This window comes from Pseudopodoces humilis, chromosome 5 (genome assembly GCF_049639895.1).
Source record: "Pseudopodoces humilis isolate 2021_Gansu_Grassland_sample_001 chromosome 5, ASM4963989v1, whole genome shotgun sequence".
In the NCBI taxonomy this organism is placed as follows: Eukaryota; Metazoa; Chordata; class Aves; order Passeriformes; family Paridae; genus Pseudopodoces; species Pseudopodoces humilis.
In genome coordinates, this window is record NC_142204.1 from 29291664 (window position 1) to 29310043 (window position 18380).

General features: G+C 38.9%; 1 protein-coding gene across 1 annotated transcript in view; it reads left to right on the plus strand.

The window, feature by feature from the left end:
- Positions 1-18380, plus strand: part of FGD6 (FYVE, RhoGEF and PH domain containing 6) — a 72883-nt gene that overhangs the window by 40346 nt on the left and 14157 nt on the right. Inside the window, exons 6-14 of the mRNA XM_014249028.2 lie at positions 386-537; positions 1278-1434; positions 2087-2174; positions 7718-7768; positions 10721-10779; positions 10921-10992; positions 11494-11562; positions 13796-13879; positions 15738-15817. Coding sequence (XP_014104503.2) covers positions 386-537; positions 1278-1434; positions 2087-2174; positions 7718-7768; positions 10721-10779; positions 10921-10992; positions 11494-11562; positions 13796-13879; positions 15738-15817 — 812 coding nt within the window. The remainder of the gene's footprint in view (positions 1-385; positions 538-1277; positions 1435-2086; positions 2175-7717; positions 7769-10720; positions 10780-10920; positions 10993-11493; positions 11563-13795; positions 13880-15737; positions 15818-18380) is intronic.

Here is an 18380-nt window from a genome sequence, read left to right on the forward strand (position 1 = left end):
ATGTTTACAAGAAGACACTCAAGGCTGCCAGTAACCTTAACCTTGCAGATACAAGCTTTGTTTAGCTCGCCTTAGTTTCCTCATAAGTAATACTAACACATTTCTTAAGGGCATGTTGTAAAAATAATGAACAACTTCTATATTATGCATACAGGACCAAGAAAGTAAAGCTCCAGTGTCAAACCAAAAGGATTAAGGCAGTCCCGAGGGAGTAAATTGAAGCTGCAGAAAAACATAACCCAGATGGTACCTGCTTTGCCTTTGGTAATAGGGAGCAGTGCCTGGAATGTCTGCGATGAGAACTCTGTTGTGCTCTCTGTGTTGGTGCTTTGAAGGCTGTTCACTCATGGCAAGGGGGGTTTCTGTCCTCTTTGTACTCCGGCAGGATTTCCGGGATGCTGTGGCACATGCCTCTAGGCAACTTGGAAAGCCAGTGATTGAGGACAGAATCCTGAATCAGATCCTCTACTACCTACCTCAGCTCTACGAACTCAATCGGGACCTCCTGAGGGAACTGGAAGAGCGATTATCTCACTGGTGATTTTAAATAAAGGGATTCCACTCCTTTGATGTTGAAATTTATCTGAGGGGCTTATCTGACTTCATGTGATCATGGTTTGACTCTTGTTTGCCTTTCATGTACCTTCCTAAACATCAGAATTTACTTTGAAAGGGTAGGAGATTATTTTTCATTTAGATGTGATTTTGTGCCATTTAGATGCATTCCAGAAGGCATGAAAATACATTTTTATAGCAATCACGGTTTCTATTTGAAATTTCGTTTTTAATTGAAAGTTCTGGTCCCTGCATGAGCATAATAAGTGTACTGATTTCATTAGGGAAAAAGGAGGCTGTTCTGAAGACTGGCTTTTTAGAGGTAATTTAGATCTGCTGATCAGGCACAGCGTTGATTGACAGCCACAATCGCCTTGAAGACCATTCTCAGTTACCACTGGTGGGTGGAGCTATACAAAACCTACTGACAAGGGCACTGCAATGGGTAAAGACTTTTCTCACCTTGAACTAAGGTGTTCAAACAGTTCAAGATCATTTTTAAAAGACTGTATATTAAGTAGTTCTCATCTAACACTAGTGTATTGAAAAATCTAATAAGGTTTTTCAGAATAGCAGTTGAGATGGGTGCCTATCTGCTGTAAGCTTTTTGTTCAGAACATAAACTAGCACATCTTACTCTGAAAAAGAAAGATGCTTTGCTGTAGGGTTAAGAATGCTCTTTTTAGCTCTAATTGCATCTTTTTTGTTGTTCTTGTTTCTAGGCTTGAGCATCAAAGAATTGCTGATATATTTGTTAAAAAGGGTCCCTACCTGAAGATGTATTCAACTTACATCAAAGAATTTGATAAAAATGTTGCATTATTAGATGAACAGTGTAAGAAGAATGCAGGATTTGCATCAGTAGTCAAAGACTTCGAGGTATTGTACTATTTTTATAAGATGTATCCTGTTTTATGACTTCTTAGCAGTTGTGATCCTCCACTGGGCTTTAGAAACTATCCTTAATTTGTTTGTATTTTGGTGATGGGATTTTTTTCTGCAGTCTCAGCTTAAGACAGGACAAAGACAAGAGGCCTTTTGAAGGACTTAGTGTTTCCCATTCAGATTATTTTGAATGCAAATGATAATTAACATTTTTGAAGTGTGGATCTTTTAATTCTGTGTTGTCTTTAGATTAATTAAAACTTAGACAGTGAGCACCCCTGTCTTCTCTGCCCTTTTTTTGCCTAATGGGCACTGACAGCGATCATAAAGGAGCATGTTGCCCTTCCTATCCTGTTTCCTTTATTTCTGGGAAGCTTCACCTCTCTTCCTCCTAGGTCAAAGCACCTGTTTTGAATCTACAGGATATAAGTGCTTACTCGTGTCTTTCACGCATGGGTAGTTTTGCATGCAGTCTTCCACATGGAAATGTTTGCTCTCTAGTGAGGTGCTTAACACTGTGGCAGTAGCACTTTTCAAAGATAAAAAGCTTATCCAGTATAATCAGTAATTGTTTGTATGCATGTTTTCTTTTGCTGGAACCTTTGACTGCTGTGGAATTGTTACTTATTTTGAGTGTTTCTTTCAGATGAGCCCCCGCTGTGCTAGTCTGGCCCTCAAGCACTATCTGCTCAAGCCAGTTCAGAGGATTCCCCAATACAGGCTCCTGTTGACAGGTACAGTCAAGCTTTTTGCAGGCTTAAGAAGCCAGTCTTGACATGCCCCAGGACACCTGTTTTCAGACAGTTGTATCCATCTGCAAAGTGTGTTTATCTGACTTCAGTATGTGAGGCTTTTTTAAAACATGTCACAATATGTGAACCTCTTTTTAAAACATGGTATGGGTTTAGAGGCTTTTTCTTGCTAATATTGATTGTGGTAATATACACAAGAAATGTTTCCAATACTGTGGTGTGTTCTGATGGTAGATTCAACAGTACATAGAAAACATGAAAGCTGTGATGGTTTTTGTTTGAATCTGTGGTAATAGGAGCCTGTAATTTCCTCCAAGGGTTGGAATGCTCCTATTCTGCATTGGGTTTTGCCTTTTTGTTTGTTTTCTGGGGGGGAATGGAGGCTTTTTAATGAAAAAGGCAGTATGGAAAATTGGAGCAAGGAGAAGAAAGGTATCTATGCAACTGTGAACTGCTAAGTAGCGTCTCCATTTCTCCCCCACCCAGGTGTTTTGTCTGTAAAATCCATTCTCTTTTAAAGGCAGAACACATGTTTTTAGTGCACACCGGTAAGTGCTTAAGACTTGCTACCAGAGCCAGCTTAGGAGCTGATTTGGAGCTAAAAAATCTGGGCCCTGTACCCTGCTCTGTCACTGGCATGTTTGGCTGGCCTTGAACAAGTCATCTCCATAATGCAGTGGGGGCTTTTGTCTGTAAAGGGAGGGCAGTGACAGAGGCCTCCTTTGTGAAGTATTTTGGGATGTGTTTGTTGTAAGAGGGGGATGGCTCCTGTAAGGATTTGGAAATACTTAAGGCATTGTTTTTGAGAGCCATTGCTTCTTGATGAGCAATTTAAAAATAGCTTCTGTTTATGTAGTAACTGCAAAATAAAATGCTCTGTGACCTTTTTTTTTGGCTCTGTAGCAGCTCATTGGCATTTCCCCAGCATGTACTTAGACTAGTGATGCTGTGGTAGATTCAGACTTAAGTGTTATAGAGCAGTTACCAAAAGTTATTAACATTAACTTTTTCATTTTAATCATCTCATTAAACTCAAGGTGTTGAAAAAAGGTGGAGAACTCTTATTAAATGGAATATTCTGTAGGGGAAAGTCTTAATGATACTTAACTGATTAAATCAACCCATAAAACAGCATTTGGGGACTTGCTTTATTTTAAAAGGATACTCAGAGCGTGGTGTAGTTTGTTATACACTTCAAAATCAGTGGAGCCTTGGGTAAGTTCAAAGGTTTTAATTAGAACAGAATTTACTTGAATAGAGGATCAGGATGAAGCAAATGCTATTGTCAGTATACACAGCAGAGCTAGAGATGTCAGGGATGGTTGGCACTGAAACAAAACTCAGATATTGAAGGGGAGTTCCTCATGATGATTAATTGTTACGGTGTCTGGGACAGACTATTTTAGACCTGAGAAAAGCCTTATCCTGTGCTGATGGGGGTTATTGTAGGTGTCCCCAGTCTGCAGACCTTACCATGACCTTACCTTACCAGACCTTGCCTGCCCAGGTTTAAATACACCTGCAAATGCTGCTGAAAAGAGATTGCCGTGCCAGTGGCAAATATAGAAACGTAATTTTCTCTTGTTCTGTGTGAACAATAAAAGAGATCAGGCCAAGAATTTAATTACAGTGGAGCTGGAGAGTGATGTTTTGGATCTGTTTCATTTTCAGTCTGTTCAGTCTTTCACGCATGTATGTTGCCCTTTAGTTCTGATTCCTCCATGTCTCTGTGGCTGACCCATCTGCTTAGTTACCTTCCAACAGGTCTGTGTAATAATGAGCAATGCCTCTATAAACTTGTGCTATATGAAAATCTGGAGGACATGCAAAACATTTGTATCTTTTATTGCAGTGAGATGTAGCAATGGAGCAGCTGCCTAGGCCAGAGACGGTGCTGGGGGGTGGGTCTGTGGGGAGGAGGACAAGAGCAGCAGAATGAAAATATTCCAGGAAATGAAGTTGTCAGGCCTGAGTCAGCAGGGATTTCTTCCTATTTGGATGTTCTGTGTCAGTGGGGCAGCTTTGTACTGGTAACCTGCTGCTACTCGGTCACATCACAAGGTTGTTGCAGTGCTTTGAAGTGGAGTTACTTTTGTGCTAACAAAAGCAGGAGCAGGTGGACTCATAAATCAGGCAAGGAGATGTACAGCTCAGCACTGTTTCTGTTTAATTATACAGCTTCTCCAGTCTAGTAAGTGGACTTCCATTTTCTCACATACTGGCCCTGAGTGCTGTAACAGTAAATATTAGATAACTCATGGGGTAGGTTAATCAGAGGCTTCTGATTTCTGAGAGAAATGAACAAGAGGCGATTCTCTTCCCCCCCAAAACCTCTAATTTGAGTAGATGACTTGAGACTGCAATATGAATAGGCTCTTGATTCTCACAGGATAAGCCTCATTCCTCTTTTTCACAGCATAAGGTTGGCAGAGGGTGTCTTTTATTATCCTTAACTGGGTTATAGTGAGGGGAGGCTGAGTGGGATGAAAAATTAGCCTTTTTGCACTCTGCAGCTTTGCAGGTTGGAAATAGAGTTGTCAGACTCGAGCCAATTACATGTTGTGGAACAATTTATTTGAGTTTAATTACATTAGACAACCCAAGACAAAAAGTAGTTAATGATGCAGAAGATAATTTTAAGCTGAAGTGATGGCCACTGCCCCCAGCAAGTGGGAAGAGGGAATTGGGGGCTGCTGTCAGGTAGAAGTAAGCATACAGAAATTTTCATCATAAAAACAGTACTAGTGTGCTTTTATGTTTATTTTTGTTGTGCATTGGGTTATCCAGCAGAATTAAAAATTTCTGCAGATATGATTAAAATCTTTCTAGTCTGAACAATGAAAGCTTATTTCAGAGGGGAATTTATTTTTTTTATTTGGCAAAGACATTAGATGTCAGTTCACCTTAATATCTGACTTCTGTATTTATTTCATCTAGGAGTAGTTTTGCAAAAATTTTACTGCGACATTTTTCATGTCTGTGCAATCAGCTTGTCTGTATAGCTTATGCCAGTACCTCCAGAAAGCTGTTGTAAGCACAAAATTTCCAGTGTGTATTCACAGAAGAGACTAAAAATATCTGTTCTGATGCTTCTCTGAAGCTGAGTTTTAGCTGTGAACTGAGGTCCACTTACCAGATAAAGAGAACACCAAGATGAAAATTACCTATTTATCACTTTCAGGAGTTTACAGTTGTTTAATTGACTGCTGCAGTTTTGTAAGACAAAGGCTGCCTTTGTTTTAAATACATAATTTTAAATGTATGCAATTAGGTTAAAATCTTGATTTTCCCTCTTCACTGATTATATAATTTAAAATGCTAGAAAATACCCATTCAAAAAGGGGTTTGAGTAGTGGTGTTTTGAGAAACATGTTATAAAGCATGAATATGCCAAGAAATAATTAGTTCCCATCTTGGGTCTCTGGTTTCATGTTCCCACTGCAATTACTTTGGATGTTAAACTGGATGTCTTCATGTACCAGAGGCAGTGTCTTAGAGTGCCAGCTGTGCATTTGCAGATGAGGAAATTATACCCACCTTACCTCTTGTTCCCAGCCTGTAGAGGTGAGTGAGTGGTTTGGGAGCTTTATTTTTGCATGAGCTGCAGGGACTCCTTTTTTATACTGTGAGATTCCCATTGGAGTCCTTTGTGCTGACCCCAGTGAAAATCAGGTTGCAATTGTAAAGTTTTAATTTGTCAGTTTAATGAAGGAGTGCAAAGAGTGCTCTGCCTCAGCAACATGGTATAGCTCCAACATAAGACACCACCCATCCACAGGCAGGGCAAGAGAGGGCAACTGGTGGTGTATCTGTGACAGGTTCCTCCAGGTTAGACCAAATTAAACCCAGTGTGAACTATTCTCAGTTCTTTTCAAAATACCTCCTGGGTTTGTTTTTTTTTTTTTCCCTCATACGAGCCTCTTACCAGAATAACAACCCAAGGTGAAGCAAGATTAACTTTTTTTTTTTTTTAAATTGAATATATGGCCACCTAAATATTGCATTAGAATGGCTGGTAGCTACTACAGCTCAAGATTTTGAGGGACGTGAAGGATGCAATATTGATATAGTAAAGCAGGAGAAGTTTTGGTACCAAGTCAGACTTCTCTTAAAAGATCAGGTTAACCAAATCCTGCTAATGATCAGGCAGATCTCTGAGGAGAGCAGAAAGCTGTGAGTATTCCCATGGCCCAGCCAATCATGCTTCCCAGAGCTCCCTCCCTGCCTCCCAGCTGGTTCCTCTTCCTGCACCCGAACCTGCTCTTCATGCTTCTCCCTTGGATCCTCCCTTAGGTCTCTGCCAAACAATAAAAAGTCAGTGCCAAATGTTTCTCTTCCTGCAGTTCTGTTTTTCTCAAAGCTTTCATTAGCTGTGACAAATTCTCTTACTCTTCGGAGCAATTCTAGTGCAGGAACATGTTTCATAATTCCCTTTTAATTTTGTGCACAAGGAAAAGATTACAATATACTGAATGGTCTCTGAGGGGCACGCATGAAGCAAGACATCTTATGAAGGCAGGAACAATTGGCTCCTGATCATTTTTGAATGAAAGAATGAATTTGGGTAGGGCAAGCATATGGGAGTTGAATTATTTCACTCCTACATGAAGCTTATACAACTGAGAAGCTAAAATTGAATGCTTGCTACATTACATGTAGTTTTTATTAGATCTGCCTGAATATTAATACTTAATTTAAAAGGTAATTATAAATCGGTATTTGTTGCTTTTATCAGTCTAATGCATATCTTTTGGAACATTTCTGTTTTGGTTTCTTTTCATTTTAAGGAGTTCAAAGCTTATAGAGGGTAGATGGTTGATGTTTTACTAAGGATATATATTAATCTTTGACAGGGTATTACACTTTTTGATGAACTATACACTCAACCAGGGAATGGAAACTCGAGGGGGATGTTTTCTTGTATAGTCATACATTTGGAGTTAATTTTAGCGAAGTAAAATAGATTTTAAAACTACTAAGACTTTAATGGATCAAGGGTGCCATCTCGTGGTTGAACTATATTTGTCATTGAAAACAGAAAAATGCCTATTTGAACACTGAGGGAAGTATATTGGTTTTATTACTGAAAAATATTAATAATAATCAGATCTTCTGTAATGGAATACGTTTTTTATTAACTTCTATAGACTATTTTAGGTGTTCGGACAAATACCTAAAATCCGCAAAAGTTTTTGCATCAGCTTAAACATAAATTATTTCAAGTATGTACTAGTTTTTCACTTGCTTGTTTTTTTCTGGAATAATGTATACAATATATCACTTTTCACTGGAGAAGACCATTGTTTCAGTAACCTATCTCTTTGCTGATATACTTTCATTATGGAAATGCTAGTTTTCACTTCGTTATTACCTTGACACATTTAAAAGATGAAGTAGTAGATCTTTGTTGATTAAGTAGTGGATCTGAACAGTAGATTTCCAGGAAAATGAGGGGGTTTACTACTTTGTGGTGTTGTTTATTCATTTAACAAAACTATCTTTATATTATTTTTTTCTTTATACAGATTATTTAAAGAATCTTTTAGAAGAATCTGCAGACTATAGGGATACTCAAGGTAAATGTCTCTTTAAAGAAATGACAGCTTATGTACCAAAGTTTCCAGATTTCAAATGCAAAATGCTAAGCCAGTATTAGAAATGTTTTCTATTTAGTTCTAAGTTTCTCAGCAGAGAGTTTCTCAGCAGCACTCTTGTGTTTCGAAAAGGTTTGGAGCTGGCTGTGATATCAGCTCATACTTGAGTTGAAACCAAGAGATAACAGTGAAGCTCCACAGGCAGTTTAAATAGATATTTTAGGCTACTGAAAGAGACAGTCCCTTGCAACTGTAGACCTTTAATAGGCAGCCTGCTCTCTCCAGCTATGAGCCTTTCTGGCCTCCTCCTCTCTCTTTGTGCCAGGACAAGCATCCATGTGGCAGAAGTGAGCAAGATCAAGGAGTTGCCATGGGTGATATTTAACCTGAGGAGTTCTCCAGTTTGACTTGTCAGAAGCTGCACAAACACAAGTTACTTACACAGGTTTGCCTGCATGTGGGGAGAAAGGAGATCAGAGGAAATGAGAAGTAGTTGGTGATGAAGAGGACAGGACCACACACTTCATAGTAGTGCAGGATTAAGGTGGTTTAACTCAAGCATATCAATGCAATGCACATTCAGGCTGTTTCCTTCTTTAGAATGTGCCTCAGCAGTACAGAAAATGCTCCCAGTCGATGTTTCCTTTTCATTTGCATAAGGTCCTGTCACATTTGTGCATTTAGAGAGTAGTTGTAGTTGTAGTTGATTTAACTTCAATAAATTAATACCTTCCATTTACTGAGCCAAGTTTGCTTTGTGTGCTGGTACAATACTGTGAAATGTATGAGTAAACACATTTCTTAGGACATTTAGACCTATTTAAGTATGTTGAAGATACAAGCCAAAAATATTTTAACTGATGGCTCTCCAAGAGATAGAAAAATTCATCTTGCACTTCTTATGGCTGTGAACAAAATAACACTTGCACTGCATATTAAATAGTTGGCTACTTGAAAAGAGAACAACCTAAATATATACTTCACTTTTTTTGTGGTTCCTTCAGCTTCTTTGTTTTTTGTAGTTATCTCTTTCACAGTGTTTTTCTCTCCCTCCTTGTATCAGATAGAAGCTGAAGCTAAGTTAAAACAACAATTAAGTGTTAATTTGACATTTGACACATTTGGTAGTCCATCTTAGAACTTGGGTAAGAAAAGAAAGTCCAATCTTTAGTCACCAAGATCTTTCCTGAAATAATTAAGCTTAACTTACTTCTGAATTTGCTTAGTTTAATTCCGCTGCAGGGCCTGGGAGTGAAGGGGAGGAGTGGAGAGGAAGACTAGGTTTAGTTGTGATTAGTACTCTTGGAAAAAAAAAACCCAAATAGCACAATTCTTCTTGCTGACCTTCATTTGAATACATTACTTCAGCTAAGTGGTATAAGTGGAATGCTCTTCCCTGCCAAAAAGCACTTTGCTTCTGGACTTTGACCCTATAGATTATTTTGTGTTGTTGTTTAGTTTCATTTAGTCTTGCCTGTATAAATAGTCCTGAGATCCTGGAACTTTCCCTTCAGTAGCCAGCAAATTTTATAATTTTCTCTAAAGTTCTTGAATTTTTCTTGAAGTCAATGAATAAAATTTTAAGATTTTAATATATATAGTAACTGAGAAATGAAGGAAAGTATAACATAGAGAATCAGGTGCTCATTCCTATCTTTGTGAATTTAGCTACATTTCCCTTCATCTTCTTTCACATGGGTGGGAGCTGGGAAGGGTTTTGCCTGAAGCAGCTCCAGCTACATTTCAGCAGGCTTGCTTGATACCCTGGCATCTATATCTAAACTTAAATTTTGCTTGAATGCTTGATATGTGCTATGTATTTTAGCTGTTTGTGCTTGCATTGTCTTGGTTTGTGACAATTTTTTACAAAAATTCTCCTTTGATTAGCTTAGGAGGAGCTTTTTATTCATGTCTGCTTAGTTTCTCATATGGCTTCATGACATTCTGAACCTTTCCATTCAGAAAGCTCTGTCTTTTAACATATTCCCTTTCCCAATATGAGTCAACAAGAAGGGAAGTCTATGCATTCTACAGTACTAATATTCTAATGATTATCTAGGAAAAAACCCCAAGGCCTTGGTTTTACCTGGTTTGGTAGGCTTCTCTGTGGACTTTTAACCAAATTTATTCCTTTCTTTGAAGTGCTTGACTCTAATTCAGTCACTCAGAAGGTGTTAAATGCTTCATCAGAACAGTTGTTCTAGTTTTCTGTTAAGTGTCTTTTTCTACTTAAGTAAATTGCAGGTTTTTGGATAAGATCCTTTATGGGATGCATCCTCAGACTGAACGCTCACTGTGTTCACATAATCATTTTATATAGCTGCTTTTTACACTTACTCCTTAGGATATTTTACAGCTGAGTTGCTGGTTATTAAATATCAGTACTTAGAAAATTGCTCTTTTTTTCAGAGATTTCTTTCTTTTGGTATTACAAATACAAAATATAGAAATTTGAACATTACTTTTATTTTGAGGGCCAGAAAAACTCAAGGCAGAAGGCAGAAATTTCAAAGATTTATGTTTCCTAGGTAGTCTTCCATGAATGGCAATGATGGCATTTAGGTAAACTGGCAAAAACATAGTCTCTACAGAGTCTCTGTTAAAATGTTGTTAACTTTTCTGCTGTAAGTATAGGAAGTAATTTGTTGTGTGAGAAACTGGAATTTAATTTTGCCTGTGGACTGTTTTGAGTAGCTGTAAGAAATAATTGACACTGTTGGTTGAAGTAATGACTTGCTAGGGCACACTTATTAAACCATGATCCAAAGACTCTGGGATTTTTGGGAAGTGGTCCTGAATGCAGTGACTGTACAATAAGATCCTTCAATCTTGATGTGGAAATGCAGTATGGTATCTGTGCTTTACATTATACTGATGCTAACTGGTCTGCATAACCAAAACCTTTCCTCATTTCCTCATTCCTTCATCTTTCAGATGCTTTAGCTGTTGTCATAGAAGTTGCAAATCATGCCAATGACATCATGAAGCAGGGAGTAAGTATTTTGCCTTATGAAGCTGGTTGATTAAAGCTTTTTCTCTTTCTCGCTCTCTTTTTCTCTCTTTTTTTTGTTCCTTAAAAAAAATCATGAATGCAAGGGCAAGTACTTACCTTCTGGTTTTTTTCCCCCTCATAGGATAACTTTCAGAAACTCATGCAGATCCAATACAGTTTAAATGGACACCATGAGATCGTACAGCCAGGAAGGGTAAGTGCCCCACAAGGCAGTCAGCAGATTGCAGTGAAAGTGAAGATGGTATGCAGGCAAAGACTGATGCTGGAATATACCAAGAAGAAAATTGGTCCATTGCTTCATTATTAGGTTCTAAACAATCAAATTAATACTGCCACTTCACATGTGTGGTGGTTTTTATTTGTTTATCTGACAGAAACTTAGAATTTTTAGAATATGATGCTTGCCAGATTTTGCAGGCACGTTTTTGTCCTCAAGCTTAACCCTGTATTTCTCATGGTTTCATGTGCAGCATGGAAAACTAATGCAGTCATCTACAGCCATTTTTACAGAAACCTAAGTATAAACAACTTTTCTCAGAAAGGGATCCCTGAATCCTAAGACTTGCACAGCACTTGTACTGTAGTAATAATAGTAGTAGTAATAATAATAATAGTTATAAAAAAAAAGTCAGGTCATTCGCATGGCTTGTGCCTTAAAAAGCTAAGTTTTGCATTTCTTGTTTTAATTTACTAGGTCTTTCTGAAAGAGGGGACACTAATGAAGCTATCACGGAAGGTCATGCAGCCAAGAATGTTTTTTCTGGTAAGATGCTATGCATGTTGCTATGTGCCTTATCCTAGTGTAATTTTTAGTGGTTAAAATATTACACTGCAAATGTAACTAGTAACTGCAGGTAGCAGAAAAAATTACTAATTGTTGCTGTTCTATTCAGTCAGTTCTAATGTAGAGCTATTATCTCTGGCATATGCACTAATTTTAATGGAAAACCATTTGTCACTAAAGTGTACTATTTTGAACAGTGCTCATTTAAAATCCAAGAGCTTTCATGAGAAAACATTATCTGTGGTACTGTGGAAGGTAGCACAGTTATTCCATCCCTCTTAGCTGTACCAGATCTTAAATTCCTGATGCTGCTACTGCACCCTTCCCTCCCTCCTTTCCTTCCTCCTGTCTCCCTCCTCCTCTCTCCTTCCCTTTGCAGGAGCCCATGTGCATCCTGAGCAGAGCACTGGGTGGAAGTTAAGTACTGGGTTCTCTTCCTGTCTCTGCTACAGCTTTGTTTTGAAACTTCTGTGCATCTCTAAAGTTTCTATTTCCACTTAAACCTTTTGTTTATCTCTTCTATTTAGAAAGTAATGCAGCTGTTATCCTGTAATTTATGGCATTATTGGTCCACAGTCTTGGCTGAATTCTGTCTTGCAGTTACCCTAATATGAAGAAACACTTCTCTAGGCAGTCCTGGAGTGTGTATTATACCAGTTATGGAAATACTCACAAAAACGTGGTGCTATCTCAAGCTTCACAAACCAGATACTGCTAATTTCAGCAGTCTATCTTGGATTTTCTCTGTTTTGTTTTATGGGGCAGGGGGTTTGTTTGGTTTGGGGTTTTTCTTAGATAAAATTTGACGCTGCCCCTGCCGTGGCCTTTCTTGCCCTGGCTAGCTCTGCCTCACTGACCGCTGGCAGCGTCAGGAGTGGGGAACGGCCTGGGAGCTGTTTGTCCCAGACCGAACCTTCAGAGCCTTTAAGCCTTCAGGCCCTGCGGTCTCAGCGCGTCGTGGGTGCTCGGTGGAGGAAGGAAGGAGGCTCAGAGTCCAAGAATGTTCCCAGAAACCAGGTTTATTGTAGGAACAGGAACAGTGGACCGGGAAGGGACTGGAAAGGTCAAAGGCAGGACAGACTGAGCATCGAACTCTTCTGTGCAACTCAATTTAAAGTAGGGAGGGTACAAACTCAGGAACCAATCAAGGTAGTTCATGGGAGGAGTTGGGAGGAGGGTTCACAATGCTGGGGACCAATAGGGGTAACATTTGGGAGGGGCGGCAGTCACAATGCCAATGGGGCCTCGAGTGAGGGATGAAAGGCAGGGAATATACTAGAACAATGGGTTGGGTTTACAATAACAGACAGGGGCTTGGGGCAGGCTGAGGGTAACGGACAGGGAAAGTTCGGGAATACAGGGAGGGGTTTACAAAATTGACATGTGGGGCAAAACCATTACATAAACGCGAGGGGAATAACAGGAACGAACCAACAAACTATACAAATAAAACTAATAAACTGCCTGCAACAATAATTGGTACAGGCTAGTATTCTAAGCTAGTATTAGACACAGTGATTTTTCCATTTATCATGTTGTGAAGATTTAGTAATCATTTGAAACATTTGGTTATTTTGCAAAGAATCACATAGCAAAAACTTATGAGGCACTTCAGGTTTTGGTGTTCATTTATGTGAAGTAGTAAATGAAGTTTGGATCCATGTGTTCAACAGCATAGAAAATTTTAAAAAATCTTGGTTAGTGTTCATTAAGTGCACTGAACAAATCTAGGTCTGGTAGAATAGGAGATAAACTGTAGCTGCACTTCAAACTGGTAAAATTCACAAGGTATGGTTAAGTTTGTCCTTATAAATTGCTAATCCATTCTGCTATCTCCTAGCTTCTGGATTGTCTTGACTTGTTTGAATGGTTAATTCTAATATCCTTTTAAAGTAGTTTGCTATATTATATACCTGTGTACACGAGAAACATTTTTGTCCCTTTTGACAGCCTGTTCTTTGACATCCGTGCGCTGGTTTACTCATGTGCCAAATGTATATTTACACAAGGAGGATATAAATAGATACTTATTGTTATCTAAATTCATACATGAAAATATTTCTTGGATTCTAAGTGGAATAATAGGAAGTAGAGAATACCCTTCTGGACAGTTATCTCAGTGCTGTAGGAGTTCTGTACTTCCAGTAAAATGCATTTGAAATAACCTGTCTTTTAACAAATTTTAGTCATTAAAAAGCATTCTGTATTACAGTTCAATGATGCCCTGTTGTATACTACTCCAGTTCAGTCAGGGATGTATAAACTCAACAACATGCTGTCACTGGCTGGAATGAAGGTGAGTCTCTTGTTAAAGTGAGCCTTTCTCCAAATCTACCTAAATTCAGGCTTTCTGTATTGGTTTGAAAAGACAGCTGTCTGCTAAGGAAGGCAGGAGCCTCTTTTGAAATGGAAAATGTAAACCTTCTCTCTCCGAGTTATTATAATTTTGCAATTAAAGGGCTCTCAGGCAAAGATATAGTAGGAATAACAGTTCTTTAGCATGTATAAATTATAGCATGTATATATATATATAAATTATAGCATGTATATATATATATATATATATAGCATTATAGCATGTATAAATAAAAAAAAAAAACCTACAACTTAATAGGAAAATTAAAATAAAATGCAGTAGTGCAAAAACCACTGACAGAGTCAGAATATAACCTGACACCCTGTTGGTCAGGGTGTTGGTAGCAGTCCAGTTAAGTGGTGGCTGCAGTCCTTCTGGAGTGACATGTGGTTTTGTTGCAACAGTGATCCTGTAGAAGGGTGTAGTTTTCATCTGAAGGTCCAGTGATGATGTAGAACTGTCTGGTCTTCTGGGAATTCAGTGGAGAAAGGCTGATTGTGGTGTTTTAAGTCTCAGAGTGTATCTAGGTAGGAATGCTTGGCTCCTCCCCCTGGGTGAACATCTCACAATGGGATGATGTACTTTTATCAGTCAGTCAGGCAGTGACTCAATGGCCCATTAACAGAAGATAGCCCCCTGGAGTTATGAGGGATGGGTCATGGAAGAGATAAAGAACACTGCCTCACCTGGTTTTAAGGGATGGTGATAGAATACATACTTTTGGTTACATTTTGCATTGCAACCTAAGACATCTTCAAATTTTGAAAACACAACTGTGTTTACTGTTTGCAAGAGATATTAAATATGCTTATGTTCCAGAGCAATCCTCCAGGCTTAACATTTTTTGCATAATGTGGCCTGTGGGATTGCTCTCTAGGTTTCCCTAAATATTCTGTTGCTGCAGCATCTTCTTGGCTGCATTTTGCCCAGTGTTGTCCCACTCTGGAATGAGACTCACTTAGACTGCCTCACTTTTGCCTTTTAACTGATTTTTATTTCTGACAGCCAGAGATTAGGCATCTTTGCCTGATAAGATCTCTGTAGTTCATAGAGATTTGCTAACTGAGATACAGCTTTTTTTCCTTAGCCTTTGTGAAAAGCTTCAAAGTTAAGCCTTGAGCCCCACTGGGTAATGATAAGGGATATATGCATGCTGTATAATGACTCAGTCACTGACATGACAGTTAATGGGAACAACAAATCATTGCCCTGGGAATCATTGTCTCTAGTCCTGTCAGAAAAAATCACCAAGTCCAGTTGCAGGGCAGATCTGGTGCTCAGGCCCAAAGTTCTGCAAGTAGAGGTGCAAAATCTCTTTTGACAGCAGATGTCTTGCGGTGGCTCAGACCCACTCTTGACTTTTAGGCCCCCTTATGTATGAAATTTGGTAGCTCAGAAGGATGAACAGGATAGTGCAGCCCTTGCTCACTCTGGGGTTCACCAGTGGGTGTACCTCATCCTGCAGCAGCAGCAGTGCCTTTTTTTGTCCAATTGCAGGAGGTGCTCAGGGGGAACATGACTGGGCCTGTGTGGAAAGTGTCTGACAGCTCTTGAGCTTCATTCCTCTGTACATCTCCAGCGTTTGTATGAGGGCCAGTGAAATAAAAGGATGGGCTGCATGTAATCTTAGTGTAGCTGGGCCCTCTGGACTAGTATATGATTTCCTGTTTCTGAGTATTTTCTCTCCAGTGTTCCGCTTCTGCAATAAAAGTGTAAGAGATTTTACAGGAATTAAAATTAAAGCAATGACAAAAGTACCATTTCAGTTTGAGTGTGAAGTTTTCTCTCTTGGGTGAAGGTTAAGAAGCCAACCCAGGAAGCATATCAGAATGAACTGAACATTGAAAGTGTAGAGAGATCCTTCATTCTTTCAGCGAGGTAAGTCTTTCAAGTAAGCAGTGATTTTAAAACTATGTGTTTTCAAACAGACCACACAGGCTTTTTAGAGCTTGTTTTGCACTTAATGTAATGAAAAGTTACTCTGGGCTAGAGTGATTACAGAATAGAGGGAATCAGTAAATCAGAGTGAATAAAACCTTTGTTTAGTTCTTCTTTTACGACTTAGCTACACCTTCAGAAATTTCAAGTACATTGAAATGCTACCCTTGCACTGCCTTTCCTTGAGAGGGTTTCAATTTAATTAATTTTAGGCTTTTTCAGTATTTCTTTCTTCTTCTTCTAAAATTACCGATATGCTCCATGTTACCAAATTCTCTAAGCAACAGCAAAAGGCTATATGGCCACTAAGTCCAGACAGCTCTGGTCACTTTCTCTGAAATGCCTTTAGCAAAGGCCTGTTTTTATGGACTGTTGTTTTTACAGTACTTGAGTTGAAGTTTTATGTGTTCTGACATTTGTGACAGTGCTGATACCAATGAAGAAAGACATGTTTTCTCTTTTATTTAGCAAAGCTGAGCAAGAGCAGACTGCTGCTTTTTGTGTGACCTTGTAAATACTGTCATGATAATGCACAAAGATAGCAGAATCTGTAGCTGAGGGGTAGACCAAGGTTAACATTGTCAAAGAAGCCAAAGGAAGTAGCTCAATTGTCAGAGCAGTAGTTATTTATAACAACACACTTGAAATGGGTAATTCTGTATTTCTTCAACAAATTTAAATGTTTCTTATAGGTCTTCTGCACACTGGGGAAAAAAATGCATTTCACAGTTTAGGGTATGGTTCTGTTCCAGTGTAATATGAGCATCACTGTGCTGCTTAGGTGCCTTGTTGAGTGGATGTCACACAGATGCATGAAGGTATTCAGAGAATGGCAAGTAGACAATGAGGATTTATCTCTGCCTGACTTGAAAGTGTTTCACTTTTAATTCAGTTATTTTAAAAAATTGTAAAAGAATAATTGGAACTTCTGAAAATGTTATCATCTTAACATACAAGCTACCTATTTTCCACAAAACAGGAGACTAGTCTTTTTAATGAACTGATTAAGTGGTAGATTAAAAGCAACTCCTGAGAAAGATGTGCTGGTCCATAGGGGAAAACCCCTATATATAAAGATGCTCATCAAATTTGACATAGTTTGTGACATGCTTTTGTCTTAACCTTGAAATTGCTGGCATTAACCTCATGTTACCAACTGAGGCTGCTACAATTTCCTTTTTTTGTTTTACTGGTGTTGATGCTTCATCTTTGGGGAGCATTCAGCCCTGTTATTTTTATACTTGCTGGGAGCCGTGCACGTGCAGGAGCCCTAAGGTACACAGCAGGGACAGAGAGAGGTTGCATTTGCCTGGCATGAAGGAGGAGCTGGAGGCTCCAGATGTAAATGGCAGTTTTCAGTTAGTTTTCTGTCTGTCACCAGAACTGAGTCTGTTGTGGTGTAGGAAGGAAGGAATTGAAAAACACTACCAGCAGCAGGTACTTGCATATATTTTTTCCCAATCAACTATTGTATTGATAAACATTCTAAATGTGCAGAGAATTTGTATCTTGTCAACCCAGGCTACATCTTCCTTTGAATGATTCCTCATTCTAACATCTTATCTGGTTCTATATGGTGAAAAAACCCCAAACCCTTCATTTCCAAACTGTTCAAATTAGTCTTAAAGACACTGGAGACAAATTTCACTTCCATGGGTTTTTTCAAACAATAAGCATTATGTGGAGTGTACACCAAAGAAAAGATTCTGAAATGATCCTGGGATCAGAGACAGGGTAGTGAAAAATTAAGCTGTTGAAAAATTGCTAGTAATAAAAACCAGGCCATTAAATACAGAAATATAGATTAATTCCTAGACGAGAGTCTTTGTCACTTCAGGTTTAGTTTTACTGACTGCATTAGTATTCTGCTTTATCTAGTTTGGGTTGAGGTTTCAGTTTTCTTGGGATATCTGTAGGAATGTGAATTGTTTTTCATAGCACAATGCAGTATTGTACTAGAAATCTCTTCATCAGAAAAACAAGTTAGTACATCTGCATGACACAGCACTGTACAGAAGTAAAGCTTTGGTCCTGGCAACAACAGTCATGCCAGCTGATGTGGTCTGGCCCCTCAATAAGGCTGATGAAGAGCTACCCCAGACAGATAGAGCTGCATCTCTTCCTATCCTGCCTAAAGATAAGTACTTAGCTAAGGTCAGGCAAGCTAAGGTCAGGCAAGACTGGTTCAGCTGGGAAAGGTGCCCTAAGGCTCTGATCCTGGAAACAAGAGGGACACACTTCCCCATTGCCCTCCTGGGCCCACTGAGCAGCTGGATGTGTGCCCCCAGCACATGCACTTGCCAGTAGTACCCATTGCTGGACTTCTCCATAATCCATTTGGAGTTTTCTACTGTGATGTTAAATCTTAAATAAATAAATAAAAATAAGAATGTTTAAAAAACCCAAGAAACTCCTGCAATTTTAGTAAACAAAATCACTTTTAGAAGGACTCAAATACTGGACCTGCAGCTGTGGAAGCAGTAGGGCTGTGCAGCTGTGAGGA